The sequence below is a fragment of the Ruditapes philippinarum genome, unplaced genomic scaffold (assembly GCF_026571515.1).
Source record: "Ruditapes philippinarum isolate M1 unplaced genomic scaffold, ASM2657151v2 ctg13655_1_1_1_1, whole genome shotgun sequence".
NCBI classification, from domain to species: domain Eukaryota; kingdom Metazoa; phylum Mollusca; class Bivalvia; order Venerida; family Veneridae; genus Ruditapes; species Ruditapes philippinarum.
Genome location: NW_026854382.1, coordinates 1 through 17,094, shown reverse-complemented (window position 1 = coordinate 17,094; position 17,094 = coordinate 1). Strand labels below are relative to the sequence as shown.

General features: G+C 32.9%; 1 protein-coding gene across 2 annotated transcripts; it reads left to right on the top strand.

Annotated features, from left to right (window-relative positions):
* Positions 1-570: 570 nt before the first annotated feature.
* LOC132740016 (interferon-inducible GTPase 1-like) lies at positions 571-8,048 on the top strand. 2 transcript variants are annotated; one of them, XM_060727870.1, is made up of 3 exons: positions 571-710; positions 4,311-5,027; positions 7,542-8,048. In XM_060727870.1, exons 1-3 carry the CDS (start codon positions 641-643, stop codon positions 7,721-7,723), a joined length of 969 nt encoding a protein of 322 aa, XP_060583853.1. In that variant the 5' UTR covers positions 571-640; the 3' UTR covers positions 7,724-8,048. The 2 variants fall into 2 exon arrangements, with proteins under 2 accessions (XP_060583853.1, XP_060583851.1); XM_060727868.1 differs by lacking the exon at positions 7,542-8,048 and having other exon boundaries at positions 4,311-5,614.
* Positions 8,049-17,094: the final 9,046 nt, after the last annotated feature.

Below are 17,094 nucleotides of genomic sequence, written 5' to 3'. Positions count from 1 at the left end.
AGCTTGGAGGCTATGTTAATAAAATAACTAACATTGATAATTAACAAACTTTAACGATGTCATTGCAAGTCACTGAATAATGATCAGTGAAGTGTCAATAAAACCATGTTTGATTTACTGATAAATGAGTCTAATGTTGAGAAATGAAGCTTTTATTGAAAAATAAATCATAAGTCATTGTTCTTGTATTTCATATTATGATAAATTTACAAAAGAAAAAAAAAAAAAAAAAAAAAAAAGAAAAAAAAAATCAAATTTTGATTGATATGTTATGAGCGATTTATGACTGATTTTTTTCAGTGTTTATAATCATATTTCTGCTGCGTGAATGTTATTTTTTGCAGACTTGAATCTCTTTTACGTGGATTGTAAATGCCGTTTTCAATGTATTAATTAGTTTTTTTGTTCTCTGCACAATATTTTACTTAAAATACATTATAAAAGTATTCATAAAATGATAGCGAGAATCCGGAGGCATGTTACTTTAAACCATGCTTGTATATCTGTGGCAAAGATAAAATTCATCTATCTTGTATTTAGTAAGACATTGTATAAAATACTTGACATCACACTACGCTGGTGTAAAATTTATAAAACATTAGAGGGAGCAAGGTTTTGCTTTATCTGAAAGTAAACGAGGATGTCTGATGCGAGAAAAAAAGAACTTCATAGCGGATCTGATGAAGTATTAGATGATCAAACAGTAAAATGTAAGTTTGAATTACATATGTTTATTTATTTAGTTTCTATGATTTGAATGTTTCATTTTGTTTATTACGAATAAAAATATAAATAAATGGATATATATGTTCAAATCATTCTTATCTAAATCTCCATTCAATGACCTAACTAACGATTTTTTGTAAACGCTAAAATCATCTGAGATTCGAGGATGATTCGAGGATGAACTTTAACGTGGAAATATATTCACTTTATTTTACATAAAGGGGCATAATGTGGAATGTTTGAACTATATCAAAGAAAACACCTGATCGAAATGTTTATATCTTTATAAATTTGTTTTGTCTGACATTGTCCTTGGATTGAATATCTAATTTTACCTTTTTAGAAATATAAATCAAATATATCTTAAATGACAATCTTCCTTCAATTAAAAAAGTATTCTTATTATTTTGCTTATCGCATGTCCCTCACTTCCTTTCGCAGTGTTTCTCTCAATTCTGGTTTGGTGCCTTCATTGTGCCCTGCTGTGGTAGCTAGAGTGTATCGGGGGCTGAATCCTGTGAACACGTTGTCTTTGACTTGTTGATCTTTTTTCTCGTTTTTGTTTTCTATTCAGAAACCTGTTGCCGTTGCAAACAAGGGAATACTAACAATAAGTGATGTAAAAATTATTGTTTTTTGCACAATGCATCTTGTGAACCTTTATCAAAATTGCTCAAGGTATTGCTCTTAGGTCAAAAGTGGCCCATCCTTGGGGACACATGTTGTCAATATATGAACATAGTAAAAATCTTTCTTTTTAAAAATTCTATGTCTAGAACTAAGATATTCAGCTTGAGATATCATCTATAAGGCATCTACAAAGACTGATAACATTTAAGTGTTTTGGTCAAAATTGGCCCTCCTCCGGGGCGTCATGCTTTTTCCTATATATTTTTACTGAAAAAAGTAAAAGTAAGATGGACTGCAGGAAAAAATAATTGGCATAAAAAATTGTCAAGTAAACTCATGTACCATAACAATTAAAACTTATCAAGATTATGTTTCTTGGACAAAAAGATTCCAAAATTGTTTAAATATTTTTTTCAGTGCTAACATCTGGTTGCAAAAAGAAAAATATACTTCTCCACTTCTCTAGAATTTCAAGGCTTAGAGCGTTAACATTTTTCTTGGGGATCTCAAGACCTCCCGTGATCATGTCATTATCATAGAAATAAATCTTTCAATATATCTTATATAAAACTAATAAGCAATTGAATCAAGTACAACTATGTATAGTTTGTCATATATTCATTATATTTGTTAACAGACACCATTTTATATAATAAATTAAAAGAAAAAATCATCAGAACAGAAGTCAGATAATGCCTTACAAATCCATTTCCATGGTAACACGAGTGTCTTATAAGGCTCTCCTGTACATCATCTACAACACATCTTGAAAAAGAGGTCGCACATAGGGCCGAACTGTGCTGTATAGAAATCTGCGTCGTGAAGCAGACATTCCTCCTAGTTGTAGTACTTGTGGCAGGTGTTTCTATTCAAATTGAAAGTTGTTGGGTGTTGAAAGTTCTCATCATGGAGAACGTCCTCTCGGCTTTATCGCAGCTCTCTTTAACCACCAACACTCTATGATGATCTCTGCTCATACGAAACTATTGATATTTTTTTAAAGGGGTAAAATATACATGTAAATGTCTTTCTGAAAACTTGCATTATAATGATAACTTTAAAAGCACTTAAAAGATTATATTTGTTAAATCAAGATGATAAAATGTTTCACTTTACATGTATAGTCAAACCTATGTTACCTACTACCTCAGAACAGGAACCACCTGTCCCTCAAGACCACATGTTTTGTTTCCAATCATCATATTTACAGTGTATATAACCTGTAAATAAAGACCATCTGTCGATAAATACCACATATTGGCTTTTACCTGTGTGATCTTTATGTATAGGTTTGACTGTATTATGTGCACTACAAAGTTATGTTTTGAATATATTTTACATTCTCTTTTCTGTGCATTGACAATGTGCTCTCGAAGATTTATGGTGCCCTGCAATTTTTCATCCTCGGTTCTGGAAACCATCACGACTTTTCTTCATATAAATATTTTATAAAAAAACTACACACTACAAGGGCTATTTATTAAGCATGAAACTATCAAGTAGACCCCTGATAACATTGTTAAAATGGTAGCTCTGGGGTAAAAAAATGATCTCTCACTCACCGAGTCGTCACATGTTTTCCCCGTATACTCCCGTAAAATTTAAAATAAAACTTGCTCCTCCAAAACTACACAGGCTTGAGCTAAAATATTTCGGATGAAACAATGTGTAGTGGATTTTTATAGTTTTGGTCAAAATATCGCCCTTGGATAAAAACTTTGTCAAATTTTTTTTTTCAGGAGAAGAGGTAGTGTGGGGCGTCTATAAAAGATGTTGTTTAAAAATAAATGTAGTAAAATTCAACTCTTTTTTAAGATGATTCAGGCCACCAGCCCATACATCACAATAAAAACAAAACATTTTTACATATTATAACACATAATCACAAAAACGGTGAAAATCTACAGTAATTTACATAACAAACAAGACCCATTCATGACAATAAAAACAGAACATATTTACATATTATAACACATAATCACAAAAACGGTGAAAATCTACAGTAATTAACAAGTTTGACCCATACATCACAATAAACTCAAAACATACAGTAAACAAACATATCTAAATATTATTTTGTGCCAGTTATTTTTAGTAATTTTTACATTTTATCAGCTCTAAAACAAAAATCATTTAAGAAAGTCTTGTTGCAATTCACCTATTGAACATATTTTAGAATTATTTGATAACTTAGCTTTACCGCTTCTTCGTTACGGTGTTCAAAAAAGGTCAACGAATAAGGAGTGTTTCCTTTTTTTAAATAAATTTCCCCTTTACGTTAAAATATACAAAGATTAAAAAATGATTTTATGGTTTTATTTATTGCGAACTTGGTCGACTTTTTAGGATTTTTCGAAGTTTGGCAAGTTCTGTGTGCAATTAACCAAACTATGTTCTTATTGAAACTAAGACGAAAAACTGAAATTCAAGCATGGACAAGTCGTATAAATGTATCATAACAAAGCAAAACATCTAATAGAATTATTGAATTTTGAAAAAAACTTAATCTGAAAAATGATGATATAAGGAAAAACCTGACGGCTTTAACTAGATTAAGACAGTGAGCTCACCAATATTGAAACAAGGAAATGGAACGTTTAGTAGTACCATTAATGGTCTTGCAATTTTATTTTAGATAGTAGGCAATATCAACATGTTCTGTAATAAAGGTTTATATCTAGCAAAATACAAAATAATATTATATTAATATAGTTAGTATATAAATACAATTGATTAATACAAAATCTTAGAGCGAATTACTGTCATAGTATACTATCTTTTGCGTTCAGGTGTTATATTAAGATTTTGTGTCAGCTCAATGGCTTATTTGCTTTAACCAGACTGTTGTAGTTTATATGAAGATTTGAAAAAGAATATACTGCTATAGCTATAAACTCAATTTGTTAAAATATGAGAAAGAAACATTATTATCAGAATAAATATTTTTGTTGCAGTAATAAAGTCAAGGGCAGATAAGGAAGACATCAATGACGAATGTTCATCTGTAAAAGCGTCATTGGAAGAATCATTTAAGAAACATGGCGTAAAAGGAATATCAGCTGCGATCAAAGACAAAATGGACAACTGGGAAAACGAAAAACTAAACATTGCTGTAACAGGTCGATCTGGCGTTGGCAAATCATCTTTTATCAATGCTATTAGGGGTGATATAGACGAATCACAGCCGGGTTACGCAACGGTTGGCAATAATGAATGCACCAAACAAAGAAAGGCTTATCCACACCCTAACAACAAGCTTCTGATATTTTGGGATCTGCCTGGAGTTGGCACAGACACATTTCCAAGAAATACGTATCTCAAACATCCGGAAATAAGATTCCAAATGTACGACATGTTTATTATAATGGCATGTGACAGATTTACTCAGGATGAGTCTTGGTTAGCTGAAGAGATAAAAAAGACTGGAAGACCATATCTTTTTGTACGTTCAAAAGTTGATGCACAAATTGACAGCGATGCCATCCGGAAAAGAAAAGCTATGAAACCACACAATCCCTTGACGGTTATTGATGAAATCCGTGAAGACTGCAAGCAAAACCTTGGACAAGAAAAAAACATTTATTTGATTAACAACAATGACATTTTTTCTACAAACCTGGATTTCGAAAAGTTGTTCCTTCATTTGGTTGACGGCTTTTCGGAACTTAAGAGTGAGGCTTTCTTATATTCGATTCATATTTTTACACCAGAAATACTACAGCGAAAAATAAATTCGCTCCGTAAAAGAATATGGGGAATGGGCGTATTATCGAGTCTTTCAGGTGCAATTCCTATTCCAGGAACATCCCTCGTTGCAGATGGTTTGCTTATAGCAAACGAGACACGTTTATACCGCAAACAACTTGGGCTTTCGAATGATGATATGCAATCACTCAGCTTAATGATGAATATGCCTATTGATATTTTGGCAGACAAATATTCATTAAAATCACTTGCCCTTGCTTGTACCGCAAAAGGGGTCATGGCATCGAGTGTTTTGATTTGTTCTGAAGTTGTAGAATCGGCGGTTGGTTTGGCAGTTCCTGTGATAGGTATGCCTATCGGTGCGGTTGTATCTTTCGCAACGACAGTGAAATTGCTCCGCTCTATTCTATCGATCTTAGAGGAAGATGCACGTATCGTATTAAAACTAGTTATGTCACACACCATGAACAACATGCAAAATGACGTTGATATAAATAAAAAACCGGGTGAGTGACTGATTTGCTTACACATAAAACTAAAACAAGATTTAAAATAGGTCAAAGTCATACATACAGAAAGACAATTTAATTGATTTTATCCTATTTCCATTTAATATATAAATGTAACCAAAGTATGCAATAATTTTAATTGACTATTTCAAATTAATTTTAATTACCTTGTTTGCCGACTATTAGTTTGAAAGATTTTTTTACATTGATAGACAGACTCAATCCATCAAAAAGTACACAAAATATTTTGGAAAATAAAATAAAACATACTATATTTCAATGAAATGTCTTATTATAGGCTTATAGCTCCAGTTATTATAACTGAATCAATTGATACCTTACACTATTTCAGACACAAAGCACTCACAAAATGCATATGCCACTGCAATGTAAAACACAAAATATTAGTTTTTTTATAAGTGATTTTCTTCAAGTAAAAATAAAAAACAATATTACATGCGTTTTTCACAAACAAACAAATGTCATTTTGATAGAGGTGATGTATAAGAACATGACATATGAAAAAACAAGAGCAACAAGGGAGGGTGGCATTAAATGAACACATCCCCATTACGACCCAGTAAAACAGGACTTTCGGGAAGGACAACACACAAAAACAGTACCTTGCACAAGGGCAAAGCACGGATAGGATGTTAATTTAAATACTTCAGAATAGAACACTATATAAACTAGACAGGAAATTAAAGACGACAATTAAAAAATGGGCCCCTACAAGTGTAAAAAGGTAAAGGGAAAGAGAACTTGAGGATCGGGGAATGGGGGAGAGAGGGTGTAAAATTAAATTTAAAGTTACCAAAAACGAGAACAATCAAGGGATTCAAAAGTGTCAGCACAATATCATGAGGCAACAAACAAGACATACATCTGACAAACATAGAGGCACAACCTTTGAACTGTCAACAGCATTTGCACTACTGGGGAATTTAAACCGGTTGATGATGCAGCAAACCTCTCCCTTAGCCCAAACATGTTCCTTTTAAACAAGACAGTGCAAATAAAATGAATCCCCATCAAGCGAATTACTATGTAATGAAAATATTCTGTTCGTTAAAATCGTTTACTAACTCTACCGAATGTAATTAACTGAGGGGCATACACCCCGTAAAATACTGCATGGGGTTCATATCGATCAAAATGTTTATAATTGACTATATCAAAATCAGAATCCTCTTATATATCATAGATTTACGGTGAATAGTATTGTCATCGATTGTTATATAAAGTTCTTAAAATGGCGTGTAAAAAAATAAAAAATTCGTTTTAGTCGGTTGAGGTTCATTAGGATAGATATCAGACATCATTTGATCAATTTTGTATCTAAATTAAGTACACCATCAAGGTACCGAGAAATAGGGTTATACCATACCAGACAAAAAATGATGTCTAAAAGAAAAGAGAGTGCTCTACAATCTTCGTCACATTTCCAAATGTTTTACAATAAGTTTTTGAGAATTATACACAAGATAGGTAACTTTTTCTCATGCCTTTTGTAAATGGGAAATAAGTTTGTTAATGATTTCAATAAAAACTCATGCTGTGGAATTTAAGTAGTAGCTGTAATGGTCTAATGATTTTATTTTCGATGGAAGGCAATATGTTTAAGTATAAAAGTGTATATCTAGCATTCCTTATATTGATAAAAAAATTTATACAAGATCATCATATTTATATAATTAGATTATTACTTTCGTTGATTTATACCAAAACTTACGGCGAATGTAATCAATTTTCGTTATTGTATTTTAGTTATTGTATTCAAATGTTGAATTTTGATTTTGTGCCAGGACAGGCACTTAATTGTCTTAACCAGACTGTTTCTGTTTATTGTAGATTTAAAAACGAAAATTCTACTATGGTTATATACTCAGCTTGCCTTATTTCTCAAAATTATTTTTGAAAGAATGAGAAAAATCAAATTGCAAAATAATCTGAAAATTTTTTTTATTGCAGAAATAAAGTCGAAGACAAGTAAGGAAGACATCAATGACAAATCTCCCACTGTAAAAGCGTCATTGGAAGAATCATTTAAGAAACAAAGTGTTAGAGGAGTATTAGCTGTGATCAAAGACAAAGTATACAAATGGGAAAACAAAAGCACCAAAGCAAGAACAAGAAAGGACTTTCCTATTTGAACAATTTATATGCCATCTTTTTTCAGATTTCGTTTAAATAGTATTGTTATCGTCTGTTATGTGAAGATTTTTCTAAAATCACTGAATGTGCAAAATTACTTATACCATGTTAATTGCATTTAAAGTTTGTCTATCATAAAACACAAAACTTTGTAATAGTTGGTCAATGTGCTTTTAACTATAATAATGTACGAACAAAAGGTCTAACTTAGGATTAAGTTCCAGTGTGTAAAAATACAGCAACAGTTCGATTTAAGTAGCTTGATTTCTTGATTCGAATGAATTGTAGCTAACTTGTAAGTTGGTTATGTAATTTTATGATTGCAATGTGTAAACGTCTTTGAAGAACAGACATTAGGTTAATACCTTTTGATTTCAACAAATGAACATTCCATAAAACTGATTTTAAGAATTACCACGAAATTCGATCGTTACCACAGATCTTAGGTTTGATAACGTTTTTATTCTTAGGAAAATACTCTTTTACATTACATCTTTAGGTATTCAATACGGTTTTATTACCATTCCTCATCTAAGCGGGAAATCTAAAGTTCTTTTTGAAAATGAATCAAATATTGCCATTATGCTTGTTGAACACTACGGCGATCTGACATAAAAACATTTTAAGTCCGAACGTTACACTTGTGCCAATTTTTTCTGCCATGCATAATGCATTCAGTTATGACAGAATTTTGTAACATCGTAATGGACAGGAATATCCGTCTTTTGTGTTGTTTGATTTTCTAACATGCTATTTCTTATTCATTATAGTATGTATGCAAGAAAAATACGACAACATTTTAATTTTTTAATTTGTATAATCAATATTTATATGAATTTGTTAATTTCATTATACACATTTTCTTTTGTAATAATGCACACTATTATTACATGTTCATCATTTTTTTGTATTCAGACATTATTTATCTTTTGGGTATCTTATCACTTTTCAAAACTAGCTCCTTAAAATCAATGTGATGTACCTTTGATTTACAAATCATCACCAGTTGCATAGGGGAAGTAGCTAGTGCGTATGCTAGAATGTTACCTTCTATAATCTACGGTAGATAACTGGTACAGCCTATCGAAATAACAACCATCCTCTGAACAAAGGACTATTTCACACGTCGTTTTTTTTACAATGGATTACAGTGAGGCCTCCCATAAATTTTTAATCAAGCTCGAATGAAGATGGTGAAAAATATCTATGTATATACTTTTATATTCTATGAGAAATTGTATGCGAACTATTTTGCAGCATTGAATAAATTTAAAGCTTTTTTAGATATGCGTCATTGCTTCTCTAAATCCTCGCCATCATAACCCTAACACTCCCGACACAGGCTCTTCGCGAAGCAGTTCAGCTCAAGTCGTCCTAGGTACTAATTCCTGATCAAAAAGATTAAGAATAAGCCGTGCAACTCTAACACCTTGCATGCATCAGTGTAACGTTGTTGCCTCCCTTGATTTAATACTAACATTAAAATGCTAATTTACTTCCTTATATAGTTTATCATTGTATACATGAATGCTCACCTCACCTTTACTTCATTTGAAGTTACCAAAATGATAAACAATACTTGATAAATTATGATTAAGTTAATAATAATTTGTTTCAAATATGTCAATTAAATGGATAGTGATTTTGGTACATGTAGTTGTTCAATCTTTATGGGCAGGGACTGTATAATACTTTTTTTACTCAAACCAGCACTATAAAGTTCATATGTCGACTTATTGTGTTTTACTGATGGATGAAGATCTCCGTTGCCTCTATGTATTGTAACAGGTACCTGAATGCAATTACCGACATTCCGTACGCTACTTTTTTATATATACGTGTACAGTGTAAATGTATTCCTCGTGTATTACTCTCTTTTTCATGAATATATACGTACACATAAAGCACTGATGGAAAAAAACAACAACAGTGGAAGACTTATTTTGATAAGAGGAAATCCAATGATGTCCATAAAGCCAAAATCATAAAAATCAATAATCCTACATCGATAAACTGGGGAACTTGAAACGGAAAAAATATGACAAACATAATTTAAAAAAACTATGCCCAGAATTCCATTGCAAACCGATATTTAGTGTATTTTTGCTCGATTTTGATAAAAGCTTTTCATTTAAGGTCATTTCGCACATCAAAAATGATTATTTTAGAAATATGGAGTGAGTGAATGATCTGTAATTGTGTTAGTGGCGCCATTATATGTCGCAACGCCGCTAAATGTCACACTTGTCGATAAATGTCGCACCATTGCTGCTAAATGTCGCAAAATTGACTTTGGTTAAATGTCGCAACTGTAACGTAAAATATCGCACGATTTTCCCTTACCGTTAAATGTCGCAACACTACCGTTAGATGTATATTCATAATTAAATTAAGCTTGCTAGTGGTAATATATTACATTAATCGTAGAGTAAATGGTTGTATATATTTAGTAACTTTGGGACCTAAAGGAACGTTCGGAATCTGCTGATTCAAGACAAAATACATGTATGCTTTTTCATGTCCTTTTTGAGTAAAATTAAACAGTAAAAGCGATTGATTAAAAAATAGTATGCAAGTACTCTACATATGTTATGTGCATATAAGGATCATCTGCTAAGTATATTTCTTTGCGAACTTGTGTCCGTCTACTTGCCCCTGACCGTTGCGGGTTCGAATCCCGCAAATATTCTTAGTATTCTTTTATATAAAGAGTATACTCCAGCTAGTTTACGGAACGTCGCCGGTTTTATTCAGGCTGAAAAATGTATGGAGAGGCACCTGAGGTATTTCTTCACCAGTAAGACTGAAAAGTCACAACATAAAATCCGACACAAATCTATTTGTATCAGACTGCTTATTTTGTATAAATTGCTGAAAGTACTAGCGTTCTACAATCTGATTTTCTTTAAGGTTATACATATTTATTTTAGTTCTGTTGTTTTGGAAGCTCGAAGCGTGATAAAACACTTTATAACCTGGAATCAGCCAGTACTAAGAAATGATTGTAAAATTATTTGCTAACGGTAAAAACGACTTGCCAAACCCACGGGACCTATCATTTTACCTACAACGTGAGAAACTCAGGCGATACCAAAGTCTAGATATACTTTTACTTACAACTTTACCACGCAATACCTTTCTGCAAAAAATATGATAAACAAGATCGACAAGGAAAGGCGGCATTCAATGAACGCAGCCCCCACCCAAAACAGCAACAAACGCCAGCGGAAAGGAGCCCAGGAGGACCCCAAAGAAAAACAGGACAGGGCACAAGGCAGAGTACGGGCAGGCAAACCACTACATCAGAATACATAATAAGTAACTTATAAGGAACTGAAACAAAACAAATAAATGATTTAATATAAGGCCCATAATGTCAAAAGGCACGGGGGAAGGGGACATGAGACACATGGAAGGGGTGGGGGAATAAAATAAATAAAAACTAGGGACAAAAGGAAGATACTTACCGTAGACGAGAAACAACAAGAGACACGAGCAAACGTGTCATGAAAACAGTATAAAACAACATAGACATACATCTGAGGAACACAGAGGGGCGCCGCCTTGGAACGGTCAGCAGCATAATAATGACTACTAGGGAGTTTAAACCGGTTAATGGTGCACCAAACCTCGCTCTTAGCCCCACCATGTTCCTATAAACGAGACAGTGTAAATAAAATGAATCCCCGCCAAGTGAAATTCTAACAGTTGTTATGGTTACAAAAGGTTAAATAAGTAAAACACCAAAATGATCATGTAGAAACATATAAAAGTAAACCCAATGACCATAACAAAAGTACTCCATGTCCTAAAGGAAGACAGGGCAACAAGAAAATCACCTAGTCCATCATATAGTCTCCCTCTTGGCCCGTCAGATGTTATCAAAAGAGGAAAGCGTAGTGTCCAACTGTAAATGGGTTGAACACTAAGCATGCTGTATGTCTTAAAATAGTAGAGTCATAACCCCTTTTAATAAAACGTTTTATAATTTTAGTAAACACAACAGAAAAATTAAAATGACCCAAGATCTTACGAAGTTTGTAAACAACATAACCGTAAAAATCAGGCTGGCTAATCCCTTGTCGCAGAAGCGTTTTTAGATCACTATTGAATTTTGAAATTAAATCAAAGTTACGATTGTAAAATTTTGTAAAATATTTACGTAATTTATAATAGCGGTAGCCCTGTTTTAGAAGCTTACCGGTAATGAAAATTTTTCGCTCGTTAAAATCCTTTACGTTGCTACAAGCTCTAGCAAATCTAATTAACTGAGATTATATAACCCCGTAAGATGTTGCGTGCGGTACGTCTCCATCCAAATGAGGATAATTTACTATACTAAAAATCAAAGTCATCTCTTTTATCATAAATTTTCGTGTGAATCGAATTGTTTTTTGATAGTGATATGAAGATCCAAAAAATGATGTAGTTAAATTTTCAAAAATTCGTTTTATTAAGTTGTAGCTCCGTAGGATAAATATTAGACACCATTTGATCAAATTTTTTTTTATCTAAATTAAAATTGTCATCAAGATATCTGGAAGTGTTATTAAATGCTGATATAACATCTTGTTGTGTATTTTCCGAGACTTAACATAAAATCTCTTTCATAGCAATACAAAAACAAATTGGCGACGAGGGGTGCACAATTAGTACCCATAAGAATTCCTATGATTTGTTTGAATAGGGTATTACCAAACCTGACATAAATATTGTCTAAAAGAAAAGAGAGTGCTCTACAAACTTCGTCACAGGGTCCACATAGTATATTGTTTAACAATACAGTTTGTAAAGAAGGCTTTTTGAGAGTTACATGCAAGAAATGTAACTTTTTTCCCGTGCAAAGGTTTTCTGAATAAGGGAAATTAGTTTATCATTAATTAATTATGTGGCAGTGTAGTATATAGAGGGTAGAAAAAATCGTATGTAACTGACAGTTGAGCCGATAGTTCTTAATTTTTAATTTATCCAGAATTTTCACGCGGAATTCTTAATGGAACCAAAATAGATGTTTGCCTGTATTTTCGTATAACTTTATCACAGTATCTAATTACATGTGTTTTAATGGCAGTCAAACAAGACGTCAATAAAATAGAAAGTTTAGTTGTTGTGCTAGATGTAGAATTAGCAATGAATCTGGCTTTGTGAGGTTTTTTATGTAATTTTAGGAATCCAATACATAATAGGAAGTTTTAGTCCTTTTTCATCGATTCGGACTTTTAGACTGGAAATATTAGTAACATGATTGTTAAACAATGTCTTTTTCAGAAGCAGTAGTTCGCAGCATTAGTGCTATTAAAGTTCTTTATGTAAAACGTTAATGTAATGGATACGTCATTACAATTTTGATATATTATTAGCCGCCTTGTCCGCTGGTACCAAAAAACAAATTTTGAGTGAAAAGCTAGAATATCCTTTTTCAGATGTCCTTAAAGTAAGTCTCGGTTTGGTTGGAAAGAAGATGTTCATTTCCACGATAAAAAAAATTAATACGCGAATCAATAATTTTTGAAAATGTTACGTTTCCAGTAGTTAAAGCATTACTATCAGCATTTTCGCGGCGACACAATTTACTTGAAAAATCCTCAATTGTTTCAGCAATCTGACCACGACAAGCATTAAAATCAATTTCTGAAGGGAATTCTGTATTTAGGTCCTTTTTAAGAATAAATTACGAATTCTTTTGTCTGCAATAATATCAAAATTACCAATGATAATATGGCCAAAATCTGAAATTACAGAAATTAGAAGTATTGCAGTCTCAAGTAGTTGGAGTATTAGACTGAATGTCTAAGTCAGAGACCAACTTTGTTGTAAATTAAAAATATGATATTTCTAACAGGTTTCTTATATTTATAGCAAATAATAGGAATCTCAGTTTTTTGAAGTATAAAGGAACTGAATCAGTGACACGTTTATCACGAAATATATACTGGGTAAATCGATGAAGTCGATACCTTTATTAAGGAAGGTAACTTTTAGGAAATGCCTGTCGTGGTCAGAAGTGTTGTCGATATGAGGTCTTAAGATGTGCTGAGTATAACTTTGAATAAGATAAGCTGCTGTATATAAAGGATCTGTTTGAATAACTATATTATCTGCCTCCGCGTCTAAGATTTTCAGAGATGATAATGAAAGAGAAGTAAGACGTGATAACATTGCATGCTTACCACAATTTTTTAAGATATTATTTAAGTCGGTGACAGACAGGGTAATTTTAGATTTACGTTTGATGTTGCCATTTTTACGAATTCCGTGAGATCGGAATTTACGTTTACGAATATTCAGAATAGAAAATATATCAATGTTAGGATCTTTGGAGATGTTACCTTGTTGAAAAATATTGTCATTTAGGCCAAGTGGGAAAGGCGTTTGTAAGTTTTTAATCCATTTTAATTCTGCCAAGTGTCTAACTTTTACTTTAAAACTAGCCGAAGTATCAGAATCATAAATAATATGTTCTACTGGTTGAATTGAAACATTTTTGAATGAATGACCATCTTTACGAAAATGTTGATAAAGAAAAGTTGTAAATTTTGAGCAATTTCTCATTTTATAAAAATGTTCACGAAATCTAATTTTAAGAGAACGCCCTGTCTGACCAACATACTGTACCCAGGGGTGTTTCAAGTTAAAACATAAACAAAATGAGTAGCCTTTCAGTCAATATCTGTATTTAAAATTACATTAAATGTTCTCCCAGTGACATTAGAGGTTATTGTAGACCTGTGCGATAAAAAGTTACAACATTCCCTCTTTGAGTCTACATATCGGTAAAGTCTTGCATTTATTCCAACGGCGTCAAACTATCAGACATGTGATACTTGATATAACAATGGATATTTTATAACTACTTTAGAAACTTTTAAAACAAGGTTTTTCACATTGAACTACTACTGAAATTCGTGCTTAAACCACCAAAAGATGCGATTGAATTTGGTTGTGCTGGCACAACAATTTCCTATTACATCGCTTGTTGCTATTTTAAAAAAATACGAACCAATAATTACAAGGTAACTAGAATCAAAATGTAAAGTGTTCATCTAATACAATTATTAGCCCGCCAGGTAAGCACCAAATAAGGAACGTGTCTGCCATTCCCCGATGATTTAGGTTGAGAAGTTCAAAAAATATTAAACTGGTCATGAAAAGCATAATTTTAAACTGGTCCTAATAATTCTTTTCTTTACTGGCAACGAAAAGAAAAGAAAAAGGAAAAGAGCGAAAAACTAATCAGATTTGTTTGCCATCAATAAAAATTATAAAAACTAATCCAGTTGTGATACCTAGATAGTATAATACCTATAATACAGGTCCATAAAACATGCTTGTAGATGAAAAGCCGACACGCAGTATAAAATACTGATCTAAAATTGAATTTTAATTGAATATTTCTGGGACAATCCTCTAGCTTGAAACCACGACATCTGGGTTGCTAAATGAAACAAGAGGGAAATGATGGCCCTGAGGTAGCTCACCTATATATAGGCCCCTGGAGCGGGGCCAGTTTAAACCCAAGGCTTTTATTTGAACAAACTTGGAAGACACCCATTAGAAGATGTTTCATGATGTTAAGTTTTTACTACACACATATAATGAAAAACAATGACCTTCTCACCCCCCACCCCCTGGCAGGACCAATTTTAATCCAAAGGCTTTTATTTGAACAAACTTGGTAAACACCCATAAGATGTTTCATGCTGAACATTTAAGCTCTAGCTCGTTGGGTTTTTTAAAAGAACATTTTTTTAAGTTTTTACTATACACATATAGTTAAATACAATGACACCCCTGGGGCGGGACAATTTTGACCCCAGGCTTTTATTTGAACAATCTTGGTAGACACTTATTAGAAGATGTTTCATGCTTAATATCTTAGCTCTAGCTCTTTGGGTTCTTTAAAAGAAGATTTTTTAAAAGTTTTTACTATATGCATATTGGGAAAATCAATGACCCCCTGGGGCAAGGCTAATTTTGACCCCAGGGCTTTTATTTGAACAAACTTGGTAGACACCCATTAGAAGATTTTTCATGCTAAATATCTTAGCTCTAGCTCTTTGGGTTCTTTAAAAGAAATTTTTTTAAGTTTGAGGGAAAATCAATGACCCCCTGGGGCGGGGCCAATTTTGACCCCAGGGCTTTTATTTGAACAAACTTGGTAGACACACAAATTAGAAGATGTTTCATGCTAAATATCTTAGCTCTAGCCCTTTGGGTTCTTTAAATGAAATTTTTTTCAGTTTTTACTATATGCGTATAGGGAAAATTAATGACCCTTTGGGGCGGGGCCAATTTTGACCCCAGGGCTTTTATTTGAACAAACTTGGTCGACATCCATTAGAACATGTTTCATGCCAAATATCTAAGCTCTAGCTTTTTGGGTTTTTTAGAAGAATATTTTTTAAGTTTTTACTATATGCATATAGGGAAAATCAATGGACCCCCTGGGACGGGGCCAATTTTTGAACCCAGGTTTTATTTTGAACAATTCTTGGTAGACACTTATTAGAAGATGTTTCATGCCAAATATCTTAGCTTTTGCTCTTTGGGTTCTTTAAAAGAAAGATTTTTTAAAGTTTTTACTATATGCATATAGGGAAAATCAATGAATCCCCAGGGGGGGGTGGGGGGGGGGACGGGGCCAATTTTGACCCCAGGACTTTTTATTTGAACAATCTTGGTAGACACTTATTAGAAGATGTTTCATGCTTAAAATATCTTAGCTCTAGCTCTTTGGTTCTTTAAAAGAAGGTTTTTTAAAGTTTTTACTATATGCAATAGGGAAAAATCAATGACCCCTGGGGCGGGGCCAATTTTGACCCCAGGGATTTATTTGAACAATCTTGGTAGACACTCACTAGAAGATGTTCATGCCAAATATCTAAGCTCTAGCTTTTTGGGTTTTCTAGAAGAAGATGTTTAAAGTTTTTTCTTTTGGTTGCCATGGCAACCAGAGTTCTGCACATGGAATCGAATTCTTTGAACAACTTTGTTAAGGCTTCACACAAGGAACATCCCTGTGAAAGTTTCATTATAATCTGTCTTATGGTTTCAGAGAGATGTCGTTTGAAAAGTGTGAACGGACAAACGTACGACGACGACAGACGACGTACGACGGACGACGGACGAAGAGTGATCCTAAAAGCTCACCCTGAGCATTATTGCAGGTGAGCTTAAAAAAAGTATACAAATGCGTTTTTATCACCATAAATAATGGTCGTTAAATTTTTAAATAATGCGACCAAAGATTACTTTAATTTCAACCAATATTTTAAGCATCAACCGCAAAAATCCTTTTATATCTGAGAGATAGCAGGTCCCAGTTCACTAAAGGCCTTAACAGGAATTTGAAGTACAACCACCAATTAAA

What these genes read in the sequence shown, in the direction of transcription:
- LOC132740016 (XM_060727868.1), top strand. Translation starts at nt 641, where the DNA reads ATGTCTGATGCGAGAAAAAAAGAACTTCATAGCGGATCTGATGAAGTA. An exon ending in AGATGATCAAACAGTAAAAT is followed by an intron (nt 711 to 4,310) that starts GTAAGTTTGAAT and finishes TTTTTGTTGCAG; the next exon opens with TAATAAAGTCAAGGGCAGAT.